The sequence below is a fragment of the Atractosteus spatula genome, chromosome 1, assembly GCF_055471065.1.
Source record: "Atractosteus spatula isolate fAtrSpa1 chromosome 1, fAtrSpa1.hap1, whole genome shotgun sequence".
Lineage (NCBI taxonomy): Eukaryota > Metazoa > Chordata > Actinopteri > Semionotiformes > Lepisosteidae > Atractosteus > Atractosteus spatula.
Window position 1 is genome coordinate 47,763,479 of NC_142706.1, and position 21,392 is coordinate 47,784,870.

The window sequence follows — 21,392 nt, forward strand, 5'->3', positions numbered from 1 at the left end:
TCCCATCCAGGGTATATCCCACCTTGTGCCCATTGCTTGCCAGGAAAAGGTCTGGCTCTTCTGTGACCCTGAATTGGATGAAGCTAGAAGAAAATGGAGGGATGGCTAAGTCAGTTTGTCTTTGTACAAACTTTACAAATTTGACCAGTTACAGCTTAATCCAGGGATTTGATCATAAAGGGTTTTGAAGACGTTTTCACTTAGAACAGTAAAAAAATCTACATAGATGTGTTTATTTTGATTTTATTGCTGCAAACTTTAAGCACAAATCATGTTAATGTGATTTCCTTCCTCTTCCAAAGACATATTGGCTAGTTTGAGTGCTGTTTCTAGATCATCCCTGTGTGTTTGTATGCATGTGTGCTACACAAAATTGTAGTTTTTGAGACTCCAAGTTATTTTATTTCCTTAAGATCTTACTTAATACAAGTACAGCAGCTTATTCAGGGACATGTATCTGATCTTTTAACTCAAGTCTTGAATGGAGGAGTGAGATCTATTCTTGTGAATCTAGGGTTTTTGGAGAAATTAATTATCAGTCCACCAGTATTTTCATATGTTGAATGAGTATAGTGAAAGAAATAACATATGGTTATTAATATAGAATCTTCCATGTTCTATATTCCTTTCTGGTTCTTTATGATTTATGTATTTACAATCTCACTGTAACTCTCAACCTAATTATTTCTCAGGTAACAGTCTGGGCTCAGTTGGTATATTCCTGTAGTGCATTAGACATATTTGTCATTTTAAACAGTTTTTATAATTGCCACTACTATTACTGATAGCAAACATACAAATATGTGTTGACCGCTATCACGTGCATTTTGTTCTTGTGACTTGGGTCAAATACAGTAGGTCATTTTTTTAAGGAGAGAGTGAGAAGACGACTGGAGGTATAGAGGTGACCAAGAAACCCATTTGTCTTTTCAGTCTAAATGATTTTATTTCAACATCGTTATTAGTGTAGTTCTAGCACAATTACCTTTTTACCTTGTTTTGCGTTTTCCTTCAGTTTAACACTCCATCACTCTGGTAACTGACTATTGCAGGTAACACAGGCAATCAAGGCACTTACAGTATTTATAGACTAAAGATCTTTGATCGTACATCACAGGTTGCAGCAGATATCTCCCTCCGTGTTGAGGGATTTAGAACTGGAGTCTCAGAGGGGAGCTCTGACCACAGGATAAAACTTTAGCAGTTGTGTTCTGGGCTTTGATGTCTCTTCCAAAGCATAAGATCGCTGCTGGCATGGGAGAAGAGCACTGGTGGGCGGTAGACATCGATTCAGTGCACCTTCTGATCCTGTATTTGTAGTAGTATGAGGGTAGCAGTTTATAGTGTGAACTGTCTCACCACCTGTTCTGTTTTTATTGTTTTGCATTAACATGGAAAGATGTGACCTAACAAAGCATGTTTTTTTAATGTTTATCTTGAAAACGAAGTTTTTTTTTGTAGGACAGGATCCATCTAGCAGAATGGAGCAGACCTGGATAGCAGCAAATTTCCATTCAAAACCTGAAAGGTTAAGTTACTGTTTAACTCCTGTGCTGTCCGTCCCTTTAAAAATTAATGCAGCTGCTGTTGCTAAAGATGACAGGTTTCAGCACAGTTAAGCCTTTCACTGCTGAATCCATCAAACTAAAAATTCACCCAGACTGTACTTTTACAGAGACGATGATGAAAGTTGGCTTTTAGTCCCATTAATGTATTAACTCATTACAATTCATATCTGGATTAAACTGAATTTACTTGAGAAGAAAACATGTAAATCCTGAATTAGTAGAGATTAGAAGCAGTTTATCCTATTACTTTCTCCTATCAACTGTGAAGAGATTTCCACAGCCTTGGTCTTCAAAGAGTAATTACAGTACAGTCAGGCACAGCATAAACCCATTACTGACCATGTGCCTCTTTTTTACTCATTATGAAAATGTTTACTTCCAATCTTGACATGAGAATTTTCATTTGGATTAATTGATTTTTCATTTTGAATTGATATTTGTTGTGTTTTTGTTTCAGTCCATTAAAATAATTTATTTGGATGACTCCAACAACAGTACCCTATGTGGGGATTTGAACTGTAGTTCAGATTCCAGTTATGATTCAGAGGCTCTTACCTCTGTCCACACTACTGAATCAGTCAGTACCTCACTAACGATCTGACCCCCATTAGTGATAATCTTCTGTTTTAGTGTGTAACTCTAACACTGGCAGTACTGTTTTGTTTTCAATCCTTTAAGAATTTGCTTTTAGTTTAAAAATGATAAAAATAAAATTCTACTAAACTGTCCATAGTAAATTTATCGTAATTCTAACTGATTTTAGTATGTTTCTTTGCATAACATTTGTGTTGAAAATATTACCTGTCATTTCACATTTCACCTCTTTTAATACAGGACAACAGTTAACACATGAACAAGCAAAGGTTAATTTAATGCTGAAAATTCTTCATTCATTTACAATGTGTGTACTGATATAGATCCCTACTCTAGACTGAAAGGTGGGCTGATGAATTGGGAAATGTTTTTAATTCCAAGTGGATGGATTCCCCAGTGTTACTTTTGGTGCTAGTGTGCAGGTGCGAGTCAGACCAAACTTTTGAAAGGTTGGAGCCATTCCAGATACAGCAGATTAGTACTAGTGCAGAATCACATCGGATATGTACATCCTGTGCTCTTTTGCAGGAATTTACTCTGCTCTGCAGTTGGTCTGGCCATGAACATCAAGAATCAAATGGGTGCATCTTTTGAGAATCAAATGCAGTACCTTACTACGCCTCAAGTAGTTTGTAATAATTATTGCTAAGTATTTCCTGACAGTTTCTTTTCTCTGTTGCACTCAACTGAAGGAACAAAAGATGAAGAATTAAATTGTCAAATCTGCATAATAGATCAGCAATTCTTTGGAGAGTCTATACATTTCTTAAGATGCCTCAAATGTGTGGATGTAGAAATAGAACAGCAATAGCTGTAATTTATCCTAAGCTTTGTAATGGAAATGTGAAATTGTTTGAAGCTTCTGTATTTCCCAGGAGACCATTTTTCACAACATTACAGCATTGTAAACTCATTTCTTTTAATATCGGAGATTAGATTTGAGCAAAGGAACTTTACATGCCATGATCAAGGAAAGTGAGACACAGCAACAAGGCATATTTTATTTATCTGAAAAATATAACAAAATGACAGAGAACAATGTTGCACTTGGACACTAAACGACAATTTACTTCAGGCACCAAGAGTCCTCAGTAGTCTCTGAGAGTAGCGAGAGGCTGGGCCGACTTATCCAGTACTGGGTCATCATTGGCCTTTCATCATGGCCCTCGTAAGTATGGGATATGACACGTAAGACTTGCAGTAGTACAAAAATAGATTGTGCTTTTGTGCTTCCATAGGGAAACACAGCTGCTGGGAAAAACACATTTTGCATTTTAACAACAATTGTATTAACATAGATGTTTTTGAAACACTATTTTTTCTTATAAAAGTTAATCTTTTGAATAAAATATTGTTATTTTCACACCAGATATTTATGTATATAGCTTTTGTTTAAGATTATTTTATTTTACATTGTTCATACTGTACTCTGATTTCTTCTTTCAGACAAGTTTATGTGTACCCTGCAGGTCAATAGCATCATTTTATAACCTCAGATTTTGAGCTCCTTAGTACTGTTAGGAATGGTTTACTGTACTTGTAAACAAGATGTCTCAGATGATAAGTGAACAAAAGCATGTTGAAGTTGGAGTACTTTGACATTTTCCAGTTTTTTGAAAAGGGACATTCTCTTACAACCAGCACTTCAAAGCTTAATTTGTTAATAAGCAAATTAAGTGCATAGTTTTGTTTTTCTCATGGTAAACACTAAGTTATCTTGTCCTGACCCTCACAGGCAATTCTACACATTGCAGAGCTTTACAGACCAAAAAATCAAGAAGGATTTAGAATAATTAAGTTCTTATGGATTAAGAAACTTTTTAACCCATTCTAATAATTTAGCTTTTGTTACAGTAAGATGTTTTTTTTTCCTTCTGGCTACACCCTGCAATGCCATTTGCTGGCATTTGGATTCTCTTGGCTCTTGTGAAACGTAAAAAGATTCACCATTCCACTGGGTGTTTATTAAGCTGGTCTTATCCATTCGTGTGACATCATATGATGCATGTTACTTCTGTTTAAATATTTCTGAAACCTGGTTATTAAAACAAGAGGGTTTCATCCTTTGTGATGGTGAATGGACTACTTATGGTACTGTCTGAGGAGTTTAATCATTAAAAAGTTTAAATTCCAGGTGTGCAGATTCCAGAAGGTAGGAACGCTAAGTGCCACTCATACTGTATGTATTATGATGTGAGTCTTTTTAAAATCTTCGGGTATTTTGAGTCTGAAAAATAACCATAACCACACTGTACACATGTCCATCTACTATCAGTTCTCTGTTTAACAAGGGAGAGACCTTTACACTAAATTCTCAGATCCATTCCTTGGTGGAACTTTATTTGAGCTTAGGTTAAATATAAATTCTCTCTTGAAGAATGAAGAAATTCAAAGAAAATCTCTTGACTCTTCTGTCATGTAAATCAACACGTTTCTAATTAGTAGGTAGTGTCTGTACCCCCAATTCAATTTGACCAGGTAAAACACTGTGTGCTTTTTCAGATTCTGTGTTTTGTTTAGAAAACGTTCAAGATTCTGCAAGTGAATAGCTTTGTAGGTGTAGCCCTGCCTAACCAATAGATTTTTTTGTGTCCATCTGAATAATCCTTCACATTAAAGTCGATTTCACACAAAGCTCAACCTACACCACTCACATTTCTGTTGATTATCAGAGATGCTTGGCTATGAATTTGTAACTGGAATATTGTGTACTTTTAATAACTGGGTTTCAGAAATAAGAGATTTTCAGAAATATTGTGTATGACAGGGTGATTCATTGCATAGGCCTTCTGCCAGTTGTACGAGCAGGAATTCTAGAGTGCTTGGAACAAAGATTTTTTTCTGCCCTTTCAAATTCAGGTCAAGGAAAATGAGGACAGAAGTGTCTTTGGTGTCTAAATTCCTATTGCTTATTCTGTATGAGGTGGATGTCATAGTAATTACTTGGTTTGGTTTTACATCTACGGACGCCCTCAGCATAGTGAACACCTAACTTATTTACCTTGACAGTTTGGCAACCGATTCTCTTTTGACAGCTCTGTAAAAAGAGCCTTTGCACTTAACTACAGTGAAATCAATGGAGACAGTTAAAGTTTTTTTTTTTATTCTGTCATCATTAGCAATTATTAATTATCTGTTTTATTATTGGACAAGGGCAATAATGAGTTTGTCAGTTAACCTCAAGATACAATTTTTCCTGTTACACATCTTAATTCTAGCCATGTTTCTTATTTGTCTTAGAGGAATGTCTGTCTTATACTCTACACTCACTTGCAGAATGCATTTTTTCTTGTATCTCTTTATGCCTTCATTTAAACACAAAATTAGCCTTAGACAATAAAACCAAAGAAGCTTCTTCGGTAATTCTTTGCAAGATAACACTTTTAGAATACATTTTAAGTTGAAGATCACAAGGGTTGTTCCTAATCTCTTCTTGTTCCTCGTGGCTTAAAATAAATGATCATGAACATGAGTGGTTGTGTTAACCTAGAGTTGGTGAATTTGTACAGCTTGCAGAAAATGGATTAAAACATTCCAGAACATTTTTTGTACTGTTAATTTGCCAAAGTTACTGATGCATTAAATGGTTTAATTAATTACATGTATTAAAGAACTGTAAATGGTCTGGCTGAATAAAATACTGCTTTTATCTTTTCATTTTGTTTGTGAAGTGATTAAAAGTCACTTCAGATAGATAAGAAGTGATAGTCGTTTTTAGTGTGCATTAGAGGCCTATAAGTGTAGAAAGAAAACCATTAATAGGTAAATCTACCAAAATGTCTACCATTTTAATAGGACAGACTAAATGGACTAAATAAAAAGAAGTAGCAGAAAATACCTTCAAGCTGTGCCAACCACTCCAACTAAGCTTGTTGCCTGTCTATCAAAATATTAGAGCTTCTGAAGTACAGTACTGTATGTACCAATGGGTTAAATATCTCAAAGAAGTGACTGTGAACTCTTATACTGTAGGTACAACTTTCATGTTTTAAGTGGTTCAACAGAAATTTGTTCTGATGTAGTTTAATTTCTATGGTCACTGTACATAAAGTATCAGTGCACCAGTAACAATACAGTAAAATTCATTTTTAAACACTGAAATGAATAGTATCTCAACGGATAATACAGATAATGGTCAGTAAATGTTCATACGATTCTTTGTTAAACACACATTATATTTGTTACATAGATTAATTAGATTACACATTACGCATTGTATTCGCTAAATACTACATTAACTAAAATCTAGAATAACAAACTCTTAGTTTTCTACACTTTTATTTGCTGTCCTCAAGGAGCTACAGTATCATTACATGCTCTTTTTCTACTTCAGATTCTAAACAGTTGTGTAATAATAGCAGATGAGTCTCCAATCCATCTTCCATCTCTAGTTAATGCTTATCTGCATTATAATAATAATGCCCCCTTGAGACTTATTGAAACTTGTTAAGAATGCTCTAGTTAAACATGTGACATTAACTGAGTACAATACACTGAAGGAAGGTATGTACTGTACTACAAATCAGCGGGTGGAATAATATTAGAATCTTTCAGCCTTTTTGTTTTTTTCTTTTTATTTTCTTGTAATAGAATTATTTCCAATTCCATTAAGCTTTTCATGACTGAGCACATGCTCAGATTCTTCTATTTAACGTAATGGAATTTCAGGCAATAACATATATTGCTAATTTTATTGTTTGCTGCTCTCTTACCTCATCCTGCTATAACATACAGCATAAGAATTACATGCATGCGATTTTTTGTTGTAGCTACTGAACTAATACTTACCTAACTCTGGATTAGTTCAGGTGAGTAGTTGCATCAGCATCTGTAGGCTGCAAAGAAACAAGTAATAGGTTTATTCAATGCTGAAAAGAGAGGAAAGAAAACACGTTTCGGCTGTGGAGCCTTCTTCACGCCCAAAGAAGACTCCACAGCCAAAACGTTGTGTTTTATTTCCTCTCTTTTCAGCATGGAATAAACCTATTACCTGTAACTCTGGATTAGAGACATTCATAAACAGTATTAAACAAATTTCAGTGTCTAAATAGAGGTAGTAGTTCGGGTGGGTAGCTGCGTCAGCATGCGTAGGCTGCAAAGGAACAAATAATAGGTTTATTCCATGCTGAAAAGATAAGAAAGAAAACACAACGTTTCAGCTGTGGAGCCTTCTTCGGGTGTGAGAAAGACAGGGTAGTAAGCAAAGGTAATGTAGCGGGAGAACAAAAGCAGGGAGAGAGGAGGAGCAGGAGCAGGGGACAGAAAGAGAGGCCAATCAGGAAGTGTGAAGTCAGGATAGGTGAAGAGAGGTGTGAAATGAAACCTACAATGAATAGAGAGAATTTAGAAGAAAAGTAGTCTGTCGTTAAGAGAAGGGGGGAAGGTGTGATCCTAGCTGCAGGATAATTTTAGTTTCTGTAGTCTTTCTGATTTATGATGTCTGATGTAGTCTTTCTATTTCTAAGTAGAGGTATATTTTTTCATGGTATTGCTATTATAGTGTATTATACAAGATGTCCATCACGTAACACCGGGCATTCTCATCTCACTTGAGAATCAAAGATCATTTGAGGTTTTCAGTACCTGACACTGATCAAAGTCTCTGCTACTTTTGGTTTTCTAAAAATACTTATAGCAGGTCAGAGGTTTGAAATCTGAAATACACATTTTTGGGGGAAAAAAAAGCATTACTAAGAGTGGTCTATGAGAAACTGAGGAAAAGCACTATAAAATTATAAAAGGTATTAAAGTTCTTAAATAGCATTTACAATCATCACTAGGTACAGGAAATAATCAGTTAATTAGTTAATTGACTATAAATGTTTCTCTGACTATTGAGTAAAGTGTGGTTTTATTCCTCAATTTTGCCATTGATTTCTTTCTGCAAATTTGTTGCAAAATGAGAAACACCTCTGTTTACATGCACTTCCAGAAATATTTGCCCCCACCCAGGAATAGACTTCTACAATATACAGCACTAAGTTTTCTCAAACTCAGTTTTCTTTTTTTGCCAATTTTGCCAATTTCACTCTTCTGCCTTTGCAGTCAATCTCTGAGAACCTGGAATAAGGTGCTCACTGACAAATGGTGATAGTTGAACTTGTCATGACACACCTACACTTCAGGGTTCTGTGTTTTTTTTCTTATTTCACCTAGCAGAATATCATTCTGTTTCCTACAAAATTTTATGTTAAGCACAAGTGGCTGGCTTATATTTACTCCATAGAAGTGTGGGTTCATGAACAGGGGTTAGAAAATACATTTGGAATTGTGCAGTTGTTTAATTTATTGCCACCCCAAACGCAACGAACTCCAAATTAGAAGTGATGAGCTGAAAAAGCTAAACACATAGGCAGTGGGACTTAAAATAAAACTTTTAAAATTGGACAGGTTTGGAATTTGAAAGTTTAAAGTTCTTGAGGTACTGTAGCATTTACATTCATGATTTTCATGTTCAGCTGTAAATATCATTGTGTTCTTTTCTGTTGAATGGTAAGCATAGCTGAAGTGTGAAAATTGAATAGAGACTGAGATCATCAAGTGAATTATTTATATTTGACTGTATGAAAGGCTAAATATCCCAGACTGCTCACTGAAACGCTCTATGGAAAAAAATGGGTGTAACAGCGCCAGATGAGAAACACTCTTTGAAATCTGCTTCAGGAAACTGTAATCAGTTTTTCCACTTTTCTAGCCCTTGAAAGTTCAGGGAGTTCTGTTATTCCACAGTAAGCTTTAGCCATATAAATACTAGAATAAAGGTCACAAGCTTGCACTTGTGCCCAGATCATTAATAATTTCTGACACAGAAATGTAGAATTCACTTTTAGGGTTTTTGTTTTCTACAGCATGTGTGGACAGTTATGGCTCAGTACCTGAGCCTTATGATGAAGATTAAGTAGATTAATGCAACTGAATTTTGTGTTGTGGGAATTTTATAAACAGATTTGGTCATTGCTTCATTCTACTGATGGCATTTTTAAAACATTTCAAGAACTGAGGTGAACTATAAGCCGAGAGAATAAAGACATTAGGAATTGCTCCTCAATATAGTTATTAGTTGCTTCTTTCCTCTCATTGACCCACTTAACTATATATGCACGCTGTACCATTCTGTCAAGTAAATATTTATACAAAGATTTTTCATATCTGTGTATACTGTTTATTTTTACAGTATATACAGTGGTAAGAGACTGGAATGATCTTTTGATTGTATTAAGTCATTAATCATTTTAAATCAGTATAAAGATCTGCTTTAACATGGATCCACATTTAGAATTACATAAATCCATGCACACCTTTAACAATTTTATTTCTGTCCTATTTATTTTGTTCTACCTTTGTGGTTTCACCTATCTGCACATCTACAGTCTACCTTTTTAGAAAAGTACTTTATATTCTGTCTAGATTACTGGAAAACGTAGAAGTTGATTATTATTGCTTTGTCTCACAGTTGGATTTGAAATATCTAAATAAATTACTATTTGTAAACCAAGTGTACCCCGTTGGAAAACAGCGATAGCAGCAAGGTACAGTAGTAATAGCAAACATGTGTGAATACTCAAACATTTGTACAAAACTATATTGTAGTCATTTTGCTGTTTGATAATAGTGATGGCAGTGGAAAAAATGTTACCATCAGTAGTGTTTACGCAGGTTCAGATATGCCAGTGTGAACAATGAGATAGCCATTTAAAATGCTAAAGTTGAACATAAAAAATTTAGTGTGAGAATTTAAAAGAAAAGGGTATAATATGTTTTCTGCATGAGTTGTCCTTTCTTGCTACTGGCTGATCAAAGAATTAAATTTGGTATGACTAGAAAGTAAGCAGATACTTGACACAAGAACAGATACAAGAACCCTTGACACTTGACATATCCTGCCAAGAAGAAAAAACACAAAGGTGATAATTAAAGTTGTATATCAGAATAAACACATCAGTCATGGCTTATGTGGGAGAAATGCCAAAGATTATTTCTTTTAGTGTTTAACATTACACAAGACCACGAGAAGGCAGTGAAGAATATTGCATTTTATTGACTGTAGTGCCTCAGGCATGAGTTGCAAAGCAGACACTGTGGAGATGTTGCCTGTCAGGCAGTCTATAGCAATGGTGTTTGTGATGTGGTGATGAAGTATTGCTGGAAGGGCTGCTAGTTCTTTATCGCTGTAATTGGATTGTCTGTGTTAAGTTTTTAAATGTTCTAAACATTGTATTAAGTGTTCAAAGGCTGTCCTGTAAGGCAAGTTAACTTTTTAGATCATCCCACCACGATAGGGAAATCACACAGGACTTTATTTTTTTTTCTTTCTGATTCCAGTAACATCTGTTAGAAAGATTTTTTTTTCCTCCCCAAGAAACATATCTTTTATGAGTTTCCACATGGCCTTCCCTGACTTTCTTATTACAAGATATTTGAACTGAATTAGTATGATAACCCAGTGTCATACGTATATCATGTACAGTGTGAAAGCTGAAATCAGTTCAGATTATGTCAAGATGCACTGGAAGCACTGAAAAAAGATGTGTTTGGCAGTATAATGAGATTGAAATGATATTGTCATGCTGAGCTAAACACCCTTTGGCTTCCAAGTAGTGGTTCAGTTATTATTGGTATAGCTTAATCATAACCAGTAGCTTTCATTTAGTTAAAATGTAGGTGTATAGTACTGTATTTAGGCTCTTCTCTTCAATATGATTACTGATGTTTACACAGAAGATCAAAAAATAACTATTGTATTTTGCCATCTAGTCTACAATGGGCCTTTTCTTTGTAATATTCTGTATGACTATCTGTGCACTGAGACTGTGAGGTCCCTGTTACTGGACAATAATGCCTGTCATAAAGCAGGTAGGGAGGTGTGAGATTCTAAAGCAGTGGACACTGGAGAGTAATGTAATCTGTTTTCATTCTCCACCAATGACTTAATATAAATTGTGTTTTGCATTCCAGAATCACAGTATAAAGGGGAAAAAACTACACAGCTTTTGACATTTGAAAGTCATTCATTCAGTCAGACTATCCAATGAAAAAGCACTTACACATTCCCATCACATAGTCCTTATCACTAAGTCCTGGAAGAGTGACTTACTGAATCGCTTTTTAGATGATGACATGATGACTTTAATGTGCTCAATGGAGTTAATGTTTGTTGATCAGGCCATGTGAGACTTTACAGATATTTTCTTCCATGAGTAGGGAAAGATGTGTCTCTTAAAAAAAAAGAGTTGCTAGAGCATCAAATGGGAGATCATTCTTGCTAAAGTTCATTACTTTTTTTTCTTTTAATAAAAAGCTTGTTCTTCAATTACATTAGTTGGACTTTGCAAATGTAATGGGCTCCTGCACTGCAGCTGCTAGGCAAAAGGTCATTGTTTTCATGGTAACCATCATCAAGTGGCTTTTCAAGTCAGAAAAGAAAACAATACCCCTTAATTTTTAATTTAATTTGTTTAATTTTAATATAGATAATTAAGCTACTGAAAACACTTCCAAAGCTTATTATTATGAAATATGAAAATATCAGTAAATACTAATTAGACATCATGGAATTTCACTCAAAGTTTCTAAACTCCTTGTTTTATTTAGTCATGTGTTAACTTTTTAAAGGTCTTAATTTTCAAAATTATTAACAGTTACATTGTGTTATCTTTGAAGTAAACTTAACTATGTTACAGTCTAATGTTGTGTATTCGATCAATGACCACAAGGTAAAATAGGAATATAATAATCATATAAATGCTGTGTGGCGTATTGTTTTAGGATCCTGTTTAGGGTTACGCTGGAGAAACATCTGAATTAGTCCCACTTCCATGTAAAGGGTTAAGGCTCGCCTCAGATTCTGTTAAAGTGGAGTTTCTGCAGTATGAGTAATTCACTAGTATTGCAGCTTCAGTATGAACATATTTACAAGCAAGAATATAGTTTTTTCAGATTTTGTGAAAATAATCTTGGAATTTGATTTCCTTTCACTTATCAGATGAAGTATAGAATACATTGGGTTTACAAAGATCATTGATCATAATGGGGAAATTTGTTTTTGTTTTAATATAGTTTTATTTGTAAAAAGTAATTACTTGGTTATAGTGTTTCATACAGTTCTTTTTCCTAATCTACCTCGTGGTCAGAGTCTCTCCATGCTGTTTTCTATGGTACCTAACAAGCTATATAAAAATGTTCTGTATTAAATGGTTTAAAGCAGCACTTAAGCCTGTGTGTCTCATACAAATGCTAAATCTATTATATTAAAAGGGGAAATAATGTCACACATTTTTATATGTGTGAAATTATATATATAAAACCCTTTTTGCATAAAATGTATACATTTATATTACTCAAATGGGTTTTATATATACAGTATGTTTAGAAGAATGTCTGTGCCACATTTTTCTACAAGCATACTGATTGAAGAAAGCACTTTCAATCAGTAATCCAGTCCCTGAAAATGAATACCTTCGAACAGGTGCAACCAGTCTTTCACAGATGTCTTTGAAAGGGCTCCTGTAAAATCCCTTTGTATGATGCTGACATTTCCTGCAATTAGTGCAGCATGTTCACCCGAGAAACGTGTGATGTGCAAGTGGTTGGCATTGGAATCAAAGTTCTCAATTTCAACTAGCCTAAAGTGTTGCCATTTCTTCAAACGTGCTTGTGGCATGTCTGCTTGTTAATTTTTGTTGGAGTCTTCAGTGTTTTTAAGATTTATGTCTGGGGCTGTGATGTTAAAGTGCCATTTTGGAACTTCAGAGCATTTTCCTTGCTTAACTTATAAATTAGAAGACTCAACTTGGAGTCTCTTCTAGATTGCCTTATTCTTAAAAACATGGAGATACATTTATATGTTGAACACGAAAAAAGCTTCCAGGCTGTGGCTACATGGCCAGTACTTTAAAGGTGTCTAAACAAAGTTAACTCCTCCCTTAATGTTACTGGTGCAACTAATTTTTTTTTCTTCTTTCTAGCTGTCCCTTTCCCTCCCAGCCATCGGCTAACGGCGAAAGAGGTTTTTGACACTGATGGAAAGCCCCGAGTGGATGTTTTGAAGGCCCATCTGACAAAGGAGGGCCGGGTGGAAGAGAGTGTTGCCCTGAGGCTCATCACAGAAGGGGCAGCCATCCTCCGATCAGAAAAGAACCTACTGGACATTGAGGCTCCTGTCACAGGTAAGCTGCAGAAACTTGTGGATGAAATGTTGTTTAATAAATTAAACAACATTATTTCTTGTTAATTATTTTCTCCTTTTATAAGATTATCTCATGAAAATTATCACTCACATGCTGTTCTAAGAATTCTTCAGTGAGCATTGGTCGTGGGAGAAATAATGTCCCTTAATGCAAAGCATATAAAAATGTTGTTGGAAGTGAGTGGACCCTGAAATACCCTTGAGTCCACATTTGCACTGAATTGGATGCATAATGCATTCCAAAAATAAATGGTCTTTAGAAATTCAGTTGTAGCTTTAGTTTTTTACAGTTATTTTTAATAAGCATATTTTTATATACTGAAACCCATTAGAAATACAATACAGTGATGACAAATAAAATGTTTTATAAGTTGATACCTTATAATATAACATAGGAATTTCAAACAGTCACATGTGTGGCTACAGAATATCAGCCAGAGTGGTTATGTTGTATGTACTGTACCAACACAGGCATTGCTTTCTTACAATGCCATGTCTTAATTATCTTGAGAGACAGAAGAGAGTCTGAGATGTTGCTTGAATTCTCACCTGTTGAATATCTCTGGACATGTACAGCATATAGGCAGTATCTGTGATCATGTTCTTAGTATACCGTGTATATCTGATTTCAGTGTTTCATTTCCAGACTGTGTCAATACATACTGTACATAAAGCTTTGTATATACTTATTCAGTATATACTGTATGTGTTTTTTGCACTACTGTATGTATGGATGAAACACAACTAATGAGAAGTACAAACTGCCTCTTAAAGTACAAATGTTAGCGTAGCATTCATTAGAGAAATTTGTAAGTGACTTATCCTTGTAATTATCCTTTAGAGAAAATAAATGACCTCCCTAAGGTGCATATTAATACATTTTCAGTATTTTGCTTGTGACAAATAATGTCTGGTTGTAGTAGCAACAGCTCAAAATTATAAAGTAGTAAAATACATGTTTTAGCAATATCCAAGTGTTCAGTGATCCATTAGTACATAAAGGCACCAAACAAGAGGAATACAGTACCTACAGAAAGTCCTCACACCCTTTCCAATGTACATTTCCATTATGTGGCCTAAAAGCCTGAAAGCAAGACAAAGTTGTAGAAAGGCGAAGAATGAGAAATGGATACAATAAAATTTTAAAGGCCTTACATATCAAGTGGAGCATGGTCAAGATAATAATTGGAAGTGAAGGGTGTATGACGACACCACCAAGACACTGCCTAGATCAGTCCATTAATGCCAGAAAGGATGAGAAGACTTTCTATAGGCACTATAAGTGCCTGCTGTTCTCGCTTTTAAAATGCACTTTCACATAGTCTGAACTTGTGTCCTCTAGTTTGTGTTTTACTGCAGGGTTGACTTTGTTGATGTCTTTGACATGTATCAGGTCCCTCCTTATTCTTCTCTGTTCAACACAAAAAAGATTCAGTTTCATCCGTGTGTCAGTTTTGGGCCTTAAGCTCCAGAATATATATGGCTGATCTTTTCTGTTTGATTGCAGAGCAGCATCCAGGTGTTCTTCACTATCATGTAGAGATTTTAGAAAATAAGTCAGGCTTAAAAACTTCAGGAGGCATTTAAATCCTTCTTCAGCACCTTTGAAATGACAGTGAGAAAACGGCAAATCAGAGATTAAAAAAAACAAATAGCATAACAATTGTTAGAAAACAAGGTTCCCATAACTATTTTTTTAAAAGCTGTTGAAAGTCTAATAAAGCTAGTGAGCATTTGTGATTGTGATTTTTGACAAGCTTTTTTGGCAGCAATTTTCTTAGCTTCCATTCATGTCTTATTAACATTCAGTGATTTATTTTGGATGAAATAAACCTTTTTGTTTTCAGTTATACATTGATAAATTTCCTTCTGTTATTAAATGATAAAAGGAAATCCAGACAGCTAAAAGGTCAACATGCAATAAATCCTTTGTGCTTTATATTTGAATGAATTTAAAACATTTACTGTATGCCTCTTCATTTACAAAAGCAAGGTAAAAGATTTGCTGCCACTTTGATTTTCCACATTCATTTTTTTTGTCATGGACATAACTTTGGAGCCTGGAAGCTTGTTTTTTTTTCATCTTACACAACTAATGCTTTATTTTTCTTTGAGCTGGCATAATCATTCTAATGAATCACTAGTTCAGGTAATGGGAATTAAAGGCAGGTAGAAAATGTGATTTTTCTTTTTAATTTCATGTTTCACAAGTGTAAAAAAGGGAAAAGCTTAGAAAGAACATTAATATGTTTAAGGATACTGAAAAATAAATGTCAAGGGGTGAATTAACATAATCAATTGAAATTTAACGTCTCTTAATGCAGTTACTATATTTACATTCACAGCCGACGATACTTAATATGTCTTAGAGCGTAACAAATAGGTTGCTTGAAAACAGGCAACAACCTCAGACATAGAAAAAAAGAGCTTGAGCTAGAACGCATAGCTAATACTTTTTGTATCTGAAAAAGGTGGCCATATTTGTGCTGAAATCTCAGTTCTCTTAAGGTAAACTAGAGATGGGAGAATTGTTTATTTAGGAATTGTTTATGGTTATGTGTTGCTTGGTTTGAATGTTTAACGTAAGACAATGTGACACTGGCATAAGTAATTATTCTATACCTGTATATTAAATATTCAGAAACATATTGCTTATGTTTATTTACTTTATATGAACCAATTATCCTGCAGAAAATCGAGCTATGTCTCTGGAATAAATCTGAACTTTTTTGTTCCTGATTTATCAAAAGTTGCCAAAAAGATCTCTTTTGTTTGGAAATCCTTCAAATCAATGAGGAAAGCACTTTTTTCCCTCTCAATATTATGGTTATGGTTCATTTGCAACATCAGAATATCAGTTGTTTTAAGAAAATGCATTGAAAATGGAAGAACATTTCCCCACTCTCCATCATTCAGTAAACCAGGCTGTTCTTTTCTAACTATTAAGTATATTTATTTCAATATTTATACTAATAATCAACACTTCTCTGTTATTCCATTCCACGTCTCCCAAAGTATATGTTGTTCTTTTATTATTTTGATGCATAGAGTATATGACATAGAGTAGCATATACTTAATTGAACAAACACAGTTACAAAGTCTTTATAGGAACAGACTTTTCATTACTTCTGTGATTCATGCATTATTTGAATACCTTTGAAATAATGGTATTATTTCCAAATGAAACAAATACAATCTCACCTGTAGCATAATAATCTTGAATAAAAATATTCACTTTTCTTTGTATTACCTACGGTTCACAGTACAGTATATAAATAGAAAGGAATGCTGACAGGTGTTGTAGATGTTTGTGTAGACCAGTAAACACACTGTATACAGTATGTGTATCTTGGTGGCTCAAGTTAGAAGGTGGTCACTTTTATTAACAGCCCTTTTTTCCTTTTGTTCATTCATCTTTATACTAGTTCTGTTAACCCATGCGCTTCATTTTTAATATCAAAATGCTTATTCTTATAAGCATGGTTGTTGACAAGAGTTTAAAACTGCACAGATGTGTAAAAGCAAGACATGAACTAATCCTGTTAAGTAACCTGCTTCTGTAAAGATGCTATGTTACCCCATCTCTGGCCTTATTTCCTGTAAGAGGTGTTTATTTTATGTTGTATCTAGATTAATGTCAAGTGGCCATGCATCTACAAGGTCCTGACAGTGTGTACCTTGTTCACACTGGCCTACTTAGAGCAGTGTAAAACAAACTAGTGGATCTTCCCAAGGCCATCCAAAAGCTCTGTTGTACCCAGAGGTGGCCCTGACCTACTCAGAGTTGTGTAAATGTGTGGAAACCAGCCCTGCAGCAGCTCATGTAGCAGATGGACATCAAGAGGCTACATGCATCCTTGGTAGTGTCACAACCCAGCTGAGAAACGGGAAAGAATACCCAAACGTGGGCCTGTCAATAAAAAGCTAAGAATCTTCACACCTTCTCTGAAGGATGCATTTAATCAAAATAGAATATGAAGGTTTTAATATGATCTCCATGTGAATGTTAAAAATATGAAGTGCATACTCAGATGTAAACAAGTGTTCATTAATAAATACAATGTACAAATTTTACACAGGGGAGTGAGGCAAAATATTGACAGTGGTGTTTAGTAAAAATAGTGAAAAGCTGTGTATTGCTATTTTGCCAATAATACAGTGCCAGTTACTAAAAGCACTCTGAAAAATGAACTGTATGAACCGGTCAGAACTTCATAAAACCTTTCTGTATAATTTACTATATGGGTGTGTGTACTGTAGATTTTATTTAAAGTGAAATTTCAGATAAAATGCAGATGTCTGTATTTATTCAAAAGTGTTAATATTAAATTGCTTTTTTCAACAGCTGTCTTTTGACAATCTTTTTACACCAGAGCTGATTTATATAATACTCTATCTCTCGTACTCTAATTTAGAGGTCATATACATTGTAGCTTGGACCTTAGATAGCTTCAGGTCCCGTCATTGTAAATATATTATGACAAATGATAAAGACTTTAACAGTTGGACCTAAGTCTCAGTTGTCAGTCCACACTGTGCAGAATGGCCACGTTTCAATGGTAAAAAAAAAGCTTGATAAACTTTGTCTTTTTTATTATTTTTTATTTTCAACCAAATACAGACAGATAAATTATGTCTCAAGTATAAAAAAATGAATCAAGCAGATCTAACAAACTGTAGATACTAGACACCATTTTGAATTCAATTTTAAGTGTTTACTCATTGCTAATAAATATAATCATCCAACAGTCAAACACACCCATGGTCTGGAGAACTACTAATGTAATGCCCATCTATAAGAAGGGTGACAGAGCTGGTCTAAGTAATTATAGAACAATAAATGTAACTTCTATTGCATGTACTGTATGGGTATGACAACAATTATCAGAACTAAACTACAGGATGACCTAGATGGAAATACTGTAATATCTGAGAGAATAGTCAACACCATTTAGAAAAACTAGGTCTAACCAACTTGTTAGAGGTCTTGAACAGCCAAGGGCTGAAATAGACTTACACAGAGAATGTGATATGGTGTACGGTATTTAGATTTTCAGAAGGCCATTACAGGCAGATGGGATGCAGTGAAATATGTGCATTTGGATTGAGAATTGTTTAATAAATAGAAAACAGAGTGCAGGTAAGGAATGACTGTTCAAATCGGGGTGTTGTAATTAATGGAGTACCACAGGGAATCTGTAATATGACCACTGTCATTCTTAATTTATAGTGATGAACTAGATTCTGTTAAAATTAGTAAACTAGTCAAATTTGCAGGTAATTCCAAATTAAAAGGGTTAGCAAATGGCTAATGTAGATAAGCACAGGGTTTTGCATTTAGGAAGCAGTAACCATAATTACAAAATTAAGTTGATTTTTCATCCAGAACTACCATTTTAGTAACTAATAAATCAGATATTATTTCATTTGAATAATAGTTATTATTAAATGTGAATTCATGAATAATTAGCATTTCTCAGTATTAAGAAAGAGTTATAAGATCTTTTCTTAAAACAAAGTGGAGGATTTGTTCGTGCACTCAAGTCAAGCTTTGGATTTTAACTCATGAGTTGTAGAATAGCCGCAAGTCTAATTAGCCATGTATGAAAATTAGACAATAAATTATGTATTCACTACTTGATTATTCTTTACATCAGCTCCATGGGTTGTCTTGCATCTATGTCAAGGAGATCTAATTCACCCAAGAATTTCGTAAAGCCCTAGTACAGGATTTGTAATTCAAATTTGAATTTCGTGCTGTGTTTAAGCAGCTCATGCATCCAAAACATTTTTTGCAGTTTGATTGATTAGAGACAGTTGCGAGCATTTTAAAATGTATTTGTGGCATTGATTGTAAGATTAGTTGTATGCAGTAATTAATTTCTTTTCAGGTATTGACAGTTAGGCAATGAATTAAAATAGTGCTGAATGTTCATTAGAATCTCAGAAATACAGTGTGAACACAGGCTGTGACAAATCATTCAGTCATGGATATGCTGGTTATACCTTAGCTCTTTTTGGCAAATAGTTTTGAAATAGCGAAGGACAGCCAGAAGTTTTCTTACCTGATATAGAGAAGTACATATCAGAGAGTCAATAAATGTTTTCTGATACAAGTTGGAATTGTGCTCAAATTCATTTACACTACATACTTTATATTTCCACAAAGCTTGTAATGCATGATGAAGAGATTGTTTAATGAAGGAATATTTTATGGAATGATTCGCTTTTTATATAGCGCATGCATGTTTTGAATGTTTTAAAAATGACTTGTAAGAAGATGTTGGAGAAATGAAATAGTTTAGTAAATGTTTTTAGTAAAAGTGAAAAATGGGCATTTAAAGCTTTCAGTGTGGGCGAGTTCAGTGACAACGAATGGGTATTTTCTGGAGCAGCGGATTTTTTTCTTCTTTCAGTTCTGATATGTTACTTATATGAAAATACCTCATATTATCCTCTCATCCATGACATTAAAATTGCATGAAGCGTAATGGAGCAAAAAGAAATGGATTTTAAGTGGGCAAGCTAAACCCCAAGACATCTTTGAAAGCATTGCACTGCATGTAAATCTTCACTGAACTTGTCATGCACACCAGCCCCACACTCCCTCCTTCTAAAAAAGCACAAAAGTTGAAAACATCTCATTGAAGAACTGCTTTATTTGATAGTGATGCTGCATATACAGTATAATACATGTGAATGAATATACAGTTAACGATTCAATTGAGCTAATATCAATTTAAAAATAATTACTTTGATCTTACCCCTGCCTTAAGTGAATCTAAATTGCTTCTTTTTTAGTTTATTAAATAGGAATTAATGCAAAGATGGTATAATCATTCTAGATAGTTCAGGTGGGTAGCTGTGTCAGCATGTGTAAGCTGCAAAGGAACAGGTAAAGCCTTCTTTGCGTGTGAAGGCTCCACACCACACCTGAAGAAGGCTCCACAGCCGAAACATTGTGTTTCCTTTCTTCTCTTTTCAACATGGAATAAACCTTTACTTGTTCCTAATCAATCTAGATGTTTGATATGTTCCTGCAACAATTTTCAGAAACCTTGAAAAAACCTGGTAGATAATTCAATTTGATATTTTACGTTTAATACAAATTATTATTCTTAAAATGGCTTTCCATGTTTTCGTCAAGCAAAATTTGATCCATCCTTTTTATTGTTTGAATAATATTCAGTATCATTTATTTAATTGGTAGGATTTTTCTAACATCTCTCCACGTTTCTCTGAAGTGCCTTACATTAGGTTGTGTGCAGTGGCATACGCTTGCTGTATGCCAGATCTATTACATAAGCAAATTAATCCTGCACAACTTGTAGAGATGACAAGAGGTTGTAAAACACTCAAAGACTAAAAGACTGCAGGTCAAGATCAAGACGGTGAATCTCTGAAAGCATGCTGGGGCCCTTTTAAAAGTGTTGAATGGTGCAAATGTTTTTTTTTCCCCACAGAAAAGTAAACACATTATTTAAAAAGAGCACCCAAAGGATTTTTGAATTTCATGATGTAATGTGTTGTGGTAATTGGAAACCTTACGTACAGTACATACATATATATATATCGATTTACACAAAGTTTGCTTTACCACGTGGTTTTACAAAAATAGACTTCTTCTCTTATGTGCTCCCTACCTAAATGGTAGGAACAACCCTTTTTATTTAAAGAATTTTAATGTTTTGTCTCCGCTGAAAATCACTGGCATTAAACTACAGTATATACTGTACAATATCATTGATATTAATTAGTTTTTTTTTAACAAACACTCTGATACCTACAGTATATACATAAATCAAATTCTAAAAAGACACTCAACTTATAATAACATTTCTAATTCCATTATGAAATTCTGAATTTAGAATGCTTGAGAAAGCAACGTATTTGCTTTGATATTCCAAATGAGACATACTATGTAGTTATTATTGCAGGATTTTTTATGTCAGTTTTTTTTTATCCCTGGTGGCTCATCGTTGCTCTCATTATGCTTTTCTGTGGGAGTTTTCTTTGATGAAGATAGGACCTGACATATACAGAT

At 34.4% G+C, this 21,392-nt stretch overlaps 1 protein-coding gene across 2 annotated transcripts in view; it reads left to right on the plus strand.

Annotated features, from left to right (window-relative positions):
* Positions 1 to 21,392, plus strand: part of LOC148840988 (protein phosphatase 3 catalytic subunit alpha) — a 173,421-nt gene that overhangs the window by 76,352 nt on the left and 75,677 nt on the right. For both annotated transcript variants that reach the window (XM_088907368.1, XM_088907445.1), the window contains exon 2: positions 13,127 to 13,327. In XM_088907368.1, the coding sequence (XP_088763494.1) occupies positions 13,127 to 13,327 (201 nt within the window). The remainder of the gene's footprint in view (positions 1 to 13,126; positions 13,328 to 21,392) is intronic.